This window comes from Plectropomus leopardus, chromosome 23, assembly GCF_026936395.1.
Source record: "Plectropomus leopardus strain MGB_pleo_1.0 chromosome 23, ASM2693639v1, whole genome shotgun sequence".
NCBI lineage: Eukaryota > Metazoa > Chordata > Actinopteri > Perciformes > Serranidae > Plectropomus > Plectropomus leopardus.
This window is the reverse complement of record NC_142198.1, coordinates 22,463,270-22,477,500: the sequence shown is the minus strand read 5'-3', so window position 1 is coordinate 22,477,500 and position 14,231 is coordinate 22,463,270. Positions and strand designations below refer to the sequence as shown.

Here is a 14,231-nt window from a genome sequence, read left to right as displayed (position 1 = left end):
TTTAATATAATAAAATATCTAATTTTCTTTTACTTTTTCCTAATTCTTGCTAATTTTTTGTGTCATTTCTTCTTTTCATGCTCTTTTTCTTCTTTCCATGTTTTTGAAAGCAATCAATTTGCTCAATTTTAATAAGCAACAATATTAGGAAAAACAGATCTTATTAAATGAACAATAATCTTTCGAACGGTGAGCTTAATAACTGAGGAACTCCTCAGCTGTGGGATTTGACACTTTACCTTCTCTAACTTGAGATAATTTATATATATTACATTTGTTTTTATGTATTTATTTATTTTATTATTATTTTTTAAAATTTATTGTTATTATTATTATTATTTTTAAATAATTTTGACATAATTGTTTTGTATATTTTACTAATTTCTTGCAAAAATTTTGGTTCAATTTTTTAATGGTTAAAAAGAAACAACAACTGAAGGATAAAATATCTTAATAATTTTTTAAAAATCTTACCAACAAAAAGCTTAATAACTATATATGATAGTATTTTACATATTTAGAATTAGGTTACAGAAATATTACAGTTTTCAAGCAAATTTTTTAAACTTTCTTTTTTTTAAAACATTTTTATGTATTTTTTGTCTTTTTTCGTAATTTTTTTTCTAATTTTTTACTCATTTTTGAGTATTTTCATTTATTTTCCTGCTCATTGCTTCAGTCCCTGTTTTTGAAACAAATCAAGCCAAGTTTCTCAGGTCTCACAGGCTTAAACTGAAAGTGAGTTTAACCCTTTGCACCTTTAACCCCTTCACATATTCTCCTTTTTTCTGAGCGAAACTTTAGGATTTAAATTCGTCTCACAGAGACTTCACAGAGGTGTGGGAGGAGTCACCTGATTGGCCGTTGCCTGGTTACCTGTAGTCAGATGAGGAAGTGAGAGAAAAGGGAGTGTGTGGCTCCTCCTCTGCAGCGAGAGGAAAAACACGTCCTGTTTCTGAGTCAGAGCAGAGACTGACGGAGCCGGGAGCTGTAGGACATGGACTGTAGGACATGGACTGTAGGACATGGACTGTAGGACGTGAGCTGCAGGAAGTGAGCTGCAGGTGTGTCCAGGTGTGTCTGATGACTGACTCATACCTGAAACAGGTCGGCAGGTGTTGACAGATTTCGAGGCTCGTCGGCTTTGTCTCTGCGGCTCCTTCATGGTTTGTCTTATTAATGACATTTAAACGTTGTCTAATTGTCTCACGTGTCAGTTAGATTTGTCTTTTTAGTCGTCTTTTTATACGAACTTGTTAACTTGATGACTGAGTTGACGTTAATTTGTCTCACTGAATGTTTCTGATTTCCTCGTCATTGATCTTGTTTCTAACGAGTTTATCTTCTTCGTTATTTCATCATAAATTCGTTTTTCTTGTTAATGTTGTTGCTCGGTAACTTTTTCTCGATAGTTTTATTTTGTGAAGTTTGTCTTCGTAGTTATTTTTGTTTATTAGTTTTTGTGCTTTTTCTCGATAATTAACGTGTTTTTACTTAAAATTACTCAGTATTGTTAGTTCTATTGTTCCTAGATAACTTTGTATCAACGTTTACATTGTTTCTATTTTGGTTATATACTATAATTATTATATATATTTTATAGTTTCTCGTTAACTTTGTATTGTTCCTCGTTAGCGTTGTCATCTATCTTCATAATTAGTTTTTTCTTTATTCCGCTTATTTTTTCATAGTTTTGTCGAAAATTTATTTATTTTTTTTTTACAAAATAATGTTTTTTTTTCCAACATCTTAGTTGTGCTACATAAACTTACTGTTTATCGCGTTCTTCATGTTTTATTTTCCTTCAGAATAAAATATAAAACTGAGATTAGCAGCTTTAAACGACAGGAGAGACGTCGTTTGCACTCACCAGTTTTTGTATTAAAATTGAAAGTGTTTTTTTGTCTTTTTTCCAGGACGATGGATGGAGTGAGCGAGGTCGGGGAGGTGAAGGTGTCCCGTCTGCAGATGGAGGGAGAAACTCCTCCTGAACACGAGGTAGAGGAGGACAGAGGACGGAGAGGACATGTCTCTGTTTTCTTTCCTTCGGCCTCTTTTTGTCTGAGAAGTGTCACTTTGTGTTTTCTCTTCAGTCGTCTGAGAGACAAAAAAAAAGACACGTGTCTCTCACGTCTCCTCTGTTTGACCTTTTTTTTGCCGTCTGTGTGTCCTGCAGTGTCCCGCGCTCTGCAACCGTCTCCACGGCTCCGTCCACGACAGAGAAAACAGTCCGATGATGAGAGCCGGTGAGACACTGTCTCCGCAGGTTCAGAGCGACCCGTGCACGTTTCTGTTTAATTTACCGTGTGTGTGTGTGTGTGTGTGTGTGTGTGTGTGTGTCTGTGTGTGTGTCTGTGTGTGTGTGTGTGTGTGTGTGTGTGTGTGTGTGTGTGTGTGTGTGTGTGTGTGTGTGTGTGTGTGTGTGTGTGTGTGTGTGTGTGTGTGTGTGTGTGTGCGTGCATGTGCATGCATGTGTGCACGTGTGTGTCTGTGTGTATGCATGTGTGTCTGTGTGTGTCTGTGTGTGTCTGTGTGCGTGTGTGTGTGTCTGTGTGTGTCTGTGTGTGTGTCTGTGTGCGTGTGTGTGTGTGTGTGTGTGTGTGTGTGTGTGTGTGTGTGTGTGTGTGTGCAGTGCTGTGCTCGCAGGTGTGTAAGGTGTACCGGTTTCAGACGGAGGATCACAGGTGGCTGCTGGTCCGTGAGCAGATGTCGGAGACGCCGCTGTCTTTCTGTTTACCCAAACAGCTGCTGAAGCTGCTCACACACGGCCTCGCCTGCAGGTGTGTGTTCGGATTTCTCTCAACATTCAAGTTTTTTATTCGCTTTTCGGCTGGAAACGCTTTGGTGCAACAAACGGACGCAGTTTACTGTTTTTATTTGAAATGAAGAATTGAATTGAATTTGTAAATAGCAATTTCCAGGCCTGTCAAAATTTTGGAAAACTAAATATTCACCTAAAAGTTTTGGAAAGGTCATGGAGTTTTGTTTTAAAACCCTGTAAAATAACACATGATGTGTTCAAGGACCATTTTGAATTTAATAAAATCAGATGATAATTTCTGTTTTCACAGTTTCAGGCTGTGATTAATGGTAAAAAACACTTTTAAATCAAACTTTTAAAGAGAAAAATAATACTAAAAATCTGCCAAAAAATTTTAAAGATGAAAATACTTTTTTTGCTTTAAAAAATTGCCAAAAAAATTTAAAGAAAAAAAGATCAAAATTTTAAAGAAAAAAATGGCCCAAATATTTAAAGGAAACAGGCAGAACTTTATAAATTACATCTTAACAGACGAATGTTCACATCAGTTTATTTCGTTAATCTAAACGAATATTTACGTCTTTTCTTCAGCGTCCAGGAGGTGAAGGAGCTCGGTGACCTTTCACCCCACTGGGACGGCCTCCGTCACGATGTCATCAACCACTGTCGCCACCTGATTGGCTGCTATCAGGAAACGCTCGCCGAGCTCGAAAAACTCTCAGGTGACGAGTCGATTTTGCTCGTCACGTTTTTACAGCAAATCTGAATATTTTTGTGCTTTTTCTAAATATTTGAATGCTCGTTTTCTTTTTTTTCAGTCTCGTCCTGTTTTAAGTCGAGCGGCAGTAAATCAGACAAACATCTTCAGTTTGTTCCCACAAACCTGCACTCACAGAGGATGGAGGTCACCGACCCCGACAGCACGGGTAACGTCCTCTTTTCGTTTTTACTGTGCTTCTTTTTTTAAACCGGAAAAAATAAAATAAATAAATAATATATATATGTGTTTTTAAATGATTTATTTACTTTATAAACAAATACTTGACACAAGTCGCCAAAAACAACAAAAAGAAAAAAAGCTGAAACAGACCAAAATATAAAATAAAACTTTAAAAATAAAATAAAACTTTTCAATATGCAGTCATCGTATTTTACTTCTTTTTTTATCCCTGGTTTTATTTTCATTTATTAATTTATTGACTCCTATTCAACAGTTCATTTTATTTATTTATTTATTTATTGTACTTTTTATTCTTACCAAGTTCTGTGTTTTGCTGTTTAGATTTTTTAAATTTATTTTATTTATTTTTATTTATTTATATTTGTTTTAGTTTTGTAATTTGAAGCCTTTTGGACTACATGTTTTTTTATGAAAGGTGCTTTAAAAATCATAATAGGGACCCTCTCTTTGTTTCTCTGTCTCTCTGTGTCTCTGTCTCTCTGTGTCTCTGTGTCTCTGTGTCTCTGTCTCTCTGTGTCTCTGTGTCTCTGTGTCTCTGTCTCTCTGTGTCTCTGTCTCTCTGTGTCTCTGTGTCTCTGTCTCTCTGTGTCTCTGTGTCTCTGTGTCTCTGTCTCTCTGTGTCTCTGTCTCTCTGTCTCTCTGTGTCTCTGTCTCTCTGTCTCTCTGTGTCTCTGTCTCTCTGTGTCTCTGTGTCTCTGTCTCTCTGTGTCTCTGTGTCTCTGTCTCTCTGTCTCTCTGTGTCTCTGTCTCTCTGTGTCTCTGTGTCTCTGTCTCTCTGTGTCTCTGTGTCTCTGTGTCTCTGTGTCTCTGTCTCTCTGTGTCTCTGTCTCTCTGTGTCTCTGTCTCTCTGTGTCTCTGTGTCTCTGTGTCTCTGTGTCTCTGTCTCTCTGTGTCTCTGTCTCTCTGTCTCTCTGTGTCTCTGTCTCTCTGTCTCTCTGTGTCTCTGTCTCTCTGTGTCTCTGTGTCTCTGTCTCTCTGTGTCTCTGTCTCTCTGTCTCTCTGTGTCTCTGTGTCTCTGTCTCTCTGTCTCTCTGTCTCTCTGTGTCTCTGCCTCTCTGCCTCTCTGTCTCTCTGTGTCTCTGTGTCTCTGTCTCTCTGTGTCTCTGTCTCTCTGTGTCTCTGTGTCTCTGTCTCTCTGTCTCTCTGTCTCTCTGTGTCTCTGTCTCTCTGTCTCTCTGTGTCTCTGCCTCTCTGTCTCTCTGTGTCTCTGTGTCTCTGTCTCTCTGTCTCTCTGTGTCTCTGTCTCTCTGTGTCTCTGTGTCTCTGTCTTTAGGTGTTTGGTATGACGTCATAACATTCGGCGCTCCGTCTGATCACCATCAGTCGTTCAAACACGGAGGACTGAAGAGGCTGCTGAGCAAACACACAAACAGCATACACAGGTGTGTGTGTGCGTGCCTGTGTGTGTGTGCGTGTGTGTGTGTGTGTGTTAATCTGGATAATCTGCGCTCTGTCAGGATTAGTGACGCTGCTTTGTGGCTCAGCAGACAAACACTTTGCATTTTGTTGAATTATTTTGGGTTTTTCTGTGTAAATCCAGCAGCTGTGAGATGAAGCTGCAGTAAAAGTACAACATTTGCCTCTGAGATGTAGTGAAGTAAAAGTATAAAGTCCTGTGAAATAAAATTAGGACTTGTCTCCGTGTCTGTCCAGCTCCGTGTCTTACTCTCAGGACGAGAGCTGCAGAGCGAGGGAGCTGCTGGTCAGCGTGGCCGAGCTGCAGCCGCTGCTCTTCGGGCTCGCCGAGCAGCTGCTGTCCGTCTCTCTGGAGCTGGACGCCGCGCGGCTGCAGCAGGTGCTGGACAGCCTGAGACAGCTGGTGAGGACAAAGAGACACGCAGGACACGTGCAGAAATCTTGTTTTCAGGGATCCTTCAAACGTCCTAAAAGGCATTGAATTAAATAATCCAAAAAAAGGCCTTAATTAGTATTAAAATGTCTTAAATCTAATTTAACTAAAGCAGCTGAATCTCACTTACAAAGTCAGAAACAGAAAATCTGTAATAAAACTCACCAAAAATAAATAAATAAATAAAATAAATCTCCATAAATACTAGGTATTTAACCACATCTCACTTTGTCATTGCTCTTTTTTTTGTTTTGTTTGTTAAAAAAAATGGAAAAGGGGAATTTAAGAAGAAATGGCCCCAAAATTAAATATAATAATGATAAAATTAGTACAAAAAAAATTTAGAGGAGAAAAAAGACTAACAAATTACAACAAAAAAAGGAAAAACAGGACATGACCTGGAAAATGTTGTTTAAAAAAATAATAATTCTGTAAAATAATTTTAAATATATAATCATCAGGATTCCCACAGATCCATACATTTAAAATAATAATTAAAATTTGAAAAAAAGTGAGAAAATTGTTTTTTGTTTCCGGTTTGTAATGACTAACTTCTAAATAATTAACGAAATGCCCAAATGGTGAAATAAACTAAGCTTTTTTAAAGGCAAACCAAATGGATACTTAAAAATCTGTTTTCCCTGATTTCGTCCTTTCGTCCCTCAGACGGAGCAGTTCGTTCACGCGCTCAAAGACGAGCTGGTGAAAAACGCCCTGCTGGAGATCCGCAGCCAGCGAGACGCCATCCGCAACAGCAGCCACGTCCACAGCAACGGGCTGCTCTGTGACAACGCGCCGGCCAATCAGGACGGCCGGACGTCGCCGGGGCAACAGGATGCAACAGCACGGGACACGGAGAACATCGAGGAGGAGTGGGCAAGTCTCCCAATAATGATCATTTAAATATAATTTACGGGGTTTATTCGGTCAAAACAAGTCATGGAAAAGGCTTTGAAAAGTTTTGGATAAGTCATTGAATCTCGCTTCACAAACCTTTATAATAATAAATCATTTATTAAGGGTCGTTAGAAATGTGAAAATCCAACAATAATTTCAGATTTTATAATGTTTGGGGATTTTTTAAATTCTTTTTAGTTTTTTAGTTTTTTAACGAAAACATGCTTCCAAACTGCCAGTTTGAATTTTTTTAAAAGGAAAAAATATAAATACATAAATTTAAAAATAAAAACAATAAATTCTCAAAATACCATACATTTTAAGAGAAGAATTGCCAAAAATATATCTTCAGAAATCACAGAAAAGATTTAAAGAAACAGAAAACCATCTAATTTTTAAACGTTTTTTTTTTATTTTTTAAAGAAAAAAATTGCCAACATTTCTTCTTTAAAAATCAAACAAATTTTTTAAAGCGAAAAAAATCTCTAATTCTCTAATTTCTTTATAAATCGCTAAAAAATTTTTTAAAAAAAACAAAGCTGTGAAAATATTTTTAAAATCGTCCCGTAAGCTGAAATAAAGAGTCTCTCTGTGAATTCATTATTTTTTGAATAATATTAAAAAATATATCGTGAAGAGGAACTGATCAGGAGTATTGATAACATTTGTGTGTAGGACAGGGCGTGGGCGAACGTCGCCATGAGCCTCAACTGCATCATCGCCATGGGCGACCGGCTGCAGGGGCAGGAGGAGCGCTCTCAGGAAGTGACATCGTCAGAACAGGAAACGGCGGGGGACACGAATTCTCAGAACACCGGTGAGACGTTTTTTAATGTTTCTGCTGCTAAAACTTATTAAAAATGTTCAAAATATAAGTTTGCTGATATTCTGAATCAGTTTACTTGAAATTATTGTGAGAAGGACGATCACTTTGTGCTTGATTTAATTTCACATCACGATTAAATCAGTGTCGTCATGCATGGATCCTCTCATTTTTACCAACAAAACTTCAATTTTTTAACTCTTTGAACCCAGAGCTCATTGGTTTGACTTTTGAAAAAACATTGGTAAGAAAACAATCAGTGCTTTGCCACAAATTGCTAAAATAAAAATGTGAAAGACAAGAAAATTACCGAGAAATTACCTCAAAAAACAGAAGCATTCACTAGAAAAATATCCAACAAATAGGGAAAATACAAAAAAAAATTAAAAAATAATAATTATTATTATTATCATGGTTATTATAATTTGTTATGATTATATATTTAAAGTTTGTTTACAGAAAAATATTATATTTATTTATTATTTTATTTTCTCATTTTCTTTAGGTTTCTTCATATTTTGTGCTATTTTCAGGTGATTTTCTTGTAGATTTTTACTAATTCCAGAGTCAAGCCAGATTCAATCATACTGATTCGCTCAGTTGCTAATTCATTATTCATTTATGTTTTAATTTCTTTGTTTCTCTTTTTTTAGTTTTTAATAGTTTTTTTTTTAATTTGCTTGATGGATGAAATAAGTGCAGACTGTTTTTGTTCTGTCTGATTATTCTTTGTACTTGTAAATAACCATTAATAATAATAATGATAAAAATAATGAGTAAACAAAAAGGAAATAACTTTAAAGTTGATGTTGTGCGTCTCCTCCAGCGTCCTCCTCGTCCTCGTCCTCCTGGCAGGAGCAGCTGCTCCCCCTGGTGGTCACTCTCAGGGACTGTGTGCGTGAGGCGGTGGGGAAGGCCCGGACCGCCATGACCTTCGTGCTCCTGCAGGGGGCGGTGGCCGTGACAATCGCTCAGGGACCTGCACACATCGTCCAGAGACGCCACGCCGTCTTCAGCCAGGCGGTGAGGGACAGAATCAATCAGCCTGCAGTCGGAGACGACGTATAAAAATTTACGACGAGTTATTTACGACTTTTTGCTGCTGCGAGACCCAAACGTAGCCTCTGAGATTAGTAAAGGACTGACTTGTCTTGTCTTGTCTTGTCTTGTCTTGTCTTGTCTTGTCTTGTCTTGTCTTGTCTTGTCTTGTCCTGTCCTGTCTTGTTGTCTTGTTATCTTACCTTATCTCTTTTTGTCTTTTGTTAACGAATCTTACTTTTTTTCGTCATGCTTTATCTTGTCTTACCGTATCTTGTCTTGTCCCATCTTGTTTTGTCTCGTCTCATCGTATCTTGTCTGGTCTCGTCTCGCAGCTGTCCGCGGTAGTGTGTGGTTTCATGCTGAAGCTGTTCGGCGGTCTGGAGGATCCGGACTTCCTGCAGCAGCTTCACTCGGTCGGACTGCTGGTTCAGTTCGAAGCTCTGCTCAGCACCTACGGTACACACACACACACACACACACACACACACACACACACACACACACACACACACACAGTCTGTCCTCTAACATGGTGTGTGTGTCTCAGGGGACGAGCTGGGGATGCTGGAGGACATGGAGGTGGGTGTGTCCGACCTGAGCGGAGTGACGTTCACCGTCACCGAGGCGAAAACTGAAGAACCGGACGACCTGCTGCCGAAGTTCCGCGGAGCATGGTGAGAAACACACACACACACACACACACACACACACACACACACACACACACACACACACACACACAGTGCACACTCACAGTGTGTGTTCACCTCCTTTCAGGGGCAGTTTGGTCGTCGAGGTCCCGTTGCCCCCGGAAACCTTCAGATCGTTGCCGCAGGAAGTAAAAGAAGGCCGTTTGATACGAATTCATCCCGTTCTCTTTAACATTGGAATCAACCAGCAGCAGAGTCTGGCTGAGAGGTACACACACACACACACACACACACACACACACACACACACACACACACACACACACACACACACACACACACACACACACACACACACACACACAAACACACACACACACACACACACACACACACACACACACACACACACACACACACACACACACACACACACACACACAAACACACACACACACACACACACAAACATTCCTTTGAAAGGAAGTGCTTTTATTTTGAAGAGCACTAAAAGGACTGGGAAAAGTTGGAAAAATCAATTTGCAAAAAGCAAAGTGAATAATAACACAATTTTTAAAATCCAAGGATAATTTCTTTTTTTTATTTATTTGTTACAGTTTATGTCTGAGATTTTTAAAATAGATGCCAAAATAGTTTCTTTAAAAATCACCAAATATTTTAAAGAAAAAAAAATACCTTAAAAAATCTGCAAAAAAAAAAAAGCAAAACACAACAAATGGCCCAAAAAAATGAAGAAAAAGGAAATCACCAACATTTTTCTTTAAAAATCACCAAAAATGTTGTAATGAAAAAAAGAATTTTAAAAAATCTCTAAAAACGTTTTAATTTTTTTTTTTTTTTATAAAAAAGCTATTTTTTCTGTAAAAAGGCCAAAATATTTCAAAGAAAAAATGTAAGCCAATTTATTTTCCGTTAAAGAAGAAAAAACATGAAAATGTTTAAAGGAAAAAAAGTGCAGTATTTTTCTTTAGAAATAACCAAAAAATTTTAAAGAAAAGAAAAATCGTCAAATGTTTTTTTTTTTAAATCTGCAATGAAAAAGAATCAATAGAGAATATTAATGACAGTTTCAGAGGATTTATGGTTTTGTAAATTTGCCTCAGAGTCGTGGAAACGTTTTGTCGTCCTGTAATAATCGTTGTTTTCGTGTTTGTTTGAGGTTTGGCGACAGCTCGCTGCAGGAGAGAGTGAACCAGCAGAGCGCCGAGCGTCTGCGAGCGTACTGCCGCACGCTGACGGACAAAACGCCTCACACGGGTAAAACCAGATCTGTGACATCACTGTTTTAACGAGACGGAAGCAGAACGAGTCCGAGCGTTTAAACTGACAACACGAATGACGTGTCACTGACGGAGACTCTCCGTGTCTCGCAGCTGGTGTCCACTCGCTGTCAGAGCTGCTGTCCTCTCTGGACCGCAGCGTCCAAACCAGGAAGAGGAAGAACGTCGAGGTTCTGTGGACGGCTGCTACGGTGAGACGCCCTGTCAAAAAAATCCAGAATATAAAGACTTTTTAACAGGATCGAGATTAAATTAAGCCGTTAAGGGAGGCATTTTTCCTTAAAAATCTGCAAAAATTTTTTAAAAAAAAAAGTAATTGTCCAAAATTTCTTTCAAAGTTGCCAGATTTTTAAAAAGAGTTTCTCAAAAAGAGTTTAAGGCAAAAAAAAAGAAATTGCCTTTTTTTTCTTGAAAGTTTCTAGAAGAATTTTTACCTGCACAGCTAAAATAAGATTTAAAAAAATGTTTAAAAAAATGCCAAAGTTTCTTTCACAGTTGCCAAATAAAAAAACAAACAAAAAAAACACCTTTTTTTTTCTTTAACAGTTGACAAAAATGCCTGCTAAAATAACAGTTAAAAAATTGCTCGAAAAGTAACAATAAAAAATTGCCAGTAAAAACATTGTCAAAAAATGTTTTGTTTAAGATTCGGGGCTTTTTTAAATTTATTTATTTATTTTAAGTCTCAAAAAAATTGTTTTTTTTTCAAAGTTAAATTTAAAATCAAAAATTGCCAAAAATGTTTCTGCAAGTAGAGTTTTTTTAAGGCAAAAATTTTAAAAGATTGTTTTTTCTTTAAAAGTTAACAAAAATGTTCACCTGCAGCGCCACAACCTCCGAAAATAACAGTAATGTGCAGTGAAGGTACTTCAGATTTTATACAGTTATGTGAACATTTCTAGCAGATTCTCAGCAATTCCAATACAGTAACATTTTTAAAAATCATATGAGGATTTATTTTCTCATATTGAATAAATAAATACACAAATAAATAAATATTACTGGCTGATTATTTATACATTTCATAACAAATTCCTCTTGATGCTGTCAGTGCTGTTTGTGAAAATGAAGGAAACTAAATGTGACACTGGAATTTATTGTGACAAAAATCATGAATTTTCTATATAAAAATATATATTACAGTTTTAAATAAGCAGCTCACGAGTTCATCACATCAGCTTCAGAGGTGTGTGTGTGCGTGTGTGTGTGTGCGTGTGTGTGTGTGTGTGTGTGTGTGTGTGTGTGTGTGTGTGTGCGTGTGTGTGTGTGCGTGTGTGTGTGTGTGTGTGTTCAGGTGTGTCGTAAGGTGAACGGCGTGCGTCTGACGAGCTGTAAGAGCGCCAAGGACCGCACGTCGATGTCGGTGACGCTGGAGCAGTGTGTGTTACTGAGGGAGCGACACACACTCAGCCAGCAGCACTTCAGCTCGGCGCTCGACTGCATGAGGAGGTTTGTTCTTTTTTTTGACTTCCTAAAAACAACCACAAAAACATCCTCTTCCTCCCTCCTTCCTCTCCTTTGTTGCCTCCTTTTCTTCCTCCTCACACCCCCTTTGGTTTCCTTTATCCGCCTTTTTCATGTTGCAGAATATTTTCGGTTTAACTTTTCTTTTTGTTTCTTTTCTTTTTTACTCCATGCCTCTTTCTTTGCATTTGCTCATGTTTCTTTCTTTCTTTCGGGATCTTTATCATCCATTTTTCTTCATCAAACACACACACACTCCTCCAGGTCTCGTCTGTCCTGGGGGCACATGCTCGGCTGCTACACCCAGCCAGGGATCACTATCTGTGGGTTAGACTCGCGGGAGGGCCCCCCCGGCCTCCAGAGCTCCTGGCTCCCGCAGAGTTTGGCCCCTAAAGCTCCCAGACGCCACCTGTACCCAGTGGCCTTCCTGCTGGTGTCCTCTCACCTCCTGGTTCTGTGGTTCATCCTCAGCCTCGTTATACTGCTCGCCAAATACCAGTAGACCTGCACACACTGGGAACACTGGGAAAGAATCGGGCCCCTTAACAAGACAATTTCCCCCAAAAAAGGAACATTTTCATACTGTTTTCCCAAAAAATAAGAGTCTGTTGATAAATGCGATTCTTCGGGAGGCCCAGAGTTGCTTAACTGGTCTGGGAAAATGTTAATTTAGTCATTCATTTATTGGGATTTTATTTATTTATTTATTTATTTATCTATCTATCTATCTATCTATCTATCTATCTATCTATCTATCTATCTATCTATCTATCTATCTATCTATCTATTTTTATTTTTATGTTATGCCTCCGAGCCACAGAGAGCCATGACCACAACAATTATGTTTTTGGGTTGTACGTGCAGATGTCCACTTCTTGTAAATGCAATATGTCAAGAACACCTTGAGGGAATTTCTTTAAATTTGGCACAAATGTCCTCTTGGACTCAACAATGAACTGATTGCAATTTGGTGATCATAGGTCAAGGGTCAAGATCACTGTGACCTTGTCTGTCTCATTCTTGTGAACGTGATATCTCAAGGACACCTTGACAGAATTTCTTGAAATTTGGCACAAACATCCATTTGTAATCAATGATGAACTGGTAACATTTTGGTGGTCATATGTCAAAGATCAAGGTCACTGTGACATTGTGTCTGTTTCATTTTTGTAAATTCAGTATATCATGAACACTGAGGATTTTTTTTTTTCAAATTTAGCACAAACATCCACATAGATTCAAGGATGGACTTAACAGATTTTGGTGGTCAAAAGTCAACCTCACCGTGACCTTGCGTTTGTCTCATTTTTGTGAATATCTGAAGATGGCCTTAAGGGAGTTTCTTCAAATTTGGCACAAACGTCCACTTGGACTCAACACTAAACTGATTAGAATTTGGTGTTAGAAGGTCAAAAGTTGTTTTTGGCTGTAACTTAATAATTAAAATGCTAATTATGACAAAATTTCACACAAATGTCTAGTAGGATAAAGTGATGACTGTGTGTGTGTGTGTGTGTGTGTGTGTGTGTGTGTGTGTGTGTGTGTGTGTGTGTGTGCGTGTAGGGACGGCTGCAGGATGGAGAACGTGCAGAAGAACGTGGGCAGCAGGAAGTTCGCCTTCAGCGGCGTTCAGCTCCTTTCATTCCCCAAACTGTACCGACCTCCAGACGGCAGCTTCGGATAGAAACACTGACACTTAGTTTTCTATTGTTTTTATTGCTGTTTTTGGGCGAGGGTTTAATCACATGATCGTTTTATCATGTTAAGTGTGTGCTCTGTCATTTTTATGTGTGCTGTTCACTGTGACTGCAGGTGTTTGATTTACAAACACATTTCTGCATTAAATGAATACTTGATTTAGTTCTGTTTAATATCAATTTAATTAAATCTTTTTTTGTCATTCAAATTGTTTTTTGTTTTAACAACTGTCAAATAAACTTACTTTTAGACTTTATACAAAAACACAAATGGTATAGTATAGAAGGATCCAGTCAGAAAAAGGGGTAAAAATAAAATAAATTAGATCCAAATTAGACAAAATAACACAGAAGAAAAAAAATCCAAGTTAACCATCTGTTAAATTAAACCAACGTAGTTATACAGATTTGTTGCCTGTCAGTTAGTTTGTGACGTCTGAATAAACACATTTGTTTAAGAATATGCATATCTCAGTATAATATAAATTGAAAATTAAAAACGTCACACATTTTTTCTTTCCAATAAAATCACAGTAAATTAAATTTTGAAAAAGAAATTGTTGAACACATAACTTTGTACTGACTAAAAGAAATCAGGTGAGTAAAGTTCTTATGTGACAAAAATAAAAATAAAATATTTTCTAAATTTATTTAAGTAATACAAAATATTTGAATACTTATTTTTCAACTAATAAAATGCAGATTTGTGTTGTTTTAGGTGTTACAGCCGCAGTTTCTCTGCCGGGCCGCTCGGTGGCGCTGCTCGACATTACAGAGCTCAAAGAGT

The 14,231-nt window shown here is 37.8% G+C and overlaps 1 protein-coding gene across 3 annotated transcripts in view; it reads left to right on the top strand.

The window, feature by feature from the left end:
* The window catches only part of LOC121962077 (type II inositol 3,4-bisphosphate 4-phosphatase-like), a 22,669-nt gene extending 9,016 nt beyond the window's left edge, over positions 1-13,653 (top strand). Inside the window, exons 10-26 of one of the 3 annotated variants that reach the window (XM_088073771.1) lie at positions 1,917-1,998; positions 2,177-2,246; positions 2,633-2,780; positions 3,353-3,483; positions 3,580-3,687; positions 4,996-5,104; positions 5,376-5,541; positions 6,238-6,447; positions 7,144-7,285; positions 8,118-8,314; positions 8,665-8,788; positions 8,880-9,006; positions 9,110-9,250; positions 10,163-10,260; positions 10,377-10,474; positions 11,578-11,732; positions 13,311-13,653. In XM_088073771.1, the coding sequence (XP_087929897.1) occupies positions 1,917-1,998; positions 2,177-2,246; positions 2,633-2,780; positions 3,353-3,483; positions 3,580-3,687; positions 4,996-5,104; positions 5,376-5,541; positions 6,238-6,447; positions 7,144-7,285; positions 8,118-8,314; positions 8,665-8,788; positions 8,880-9,006; positions 9,110-9,250; positions 10,163-10,260; positions 10,377-10,474; positions 11,578-11,732; positions 13,311-13,431 (2,227 nt within the window). In that variant the 3' untranslated portion in view covers positions 13,432-13,653. Of the gene's footprint in view, positions 1-1,916; positions 1,999-2,176; positions 2,247-2,632; positions 2,781-3,352; positions 3,484-3,579; positions 3,688-4,995; positions 5,105-5,375; positions 5,542-6,237; positions 6,448-7,143; positions 7,286-8,117; positions 8,315-8,664; positions 8,789-8,879; positions 9,007-9,109; positions 9,251-10,162; positions 10,261-10,376; positions 10,475-11,577; positions 11,733-12,011; positions 12,958-13,310 lie in introns of those variants that run through there. The other 2 variants (XM_088073770.1, XM_088073772.1) reach the window with 2 other exon arrangements.
* Positions 13,654-14,231: the final 578 nt, after the last annotated feature.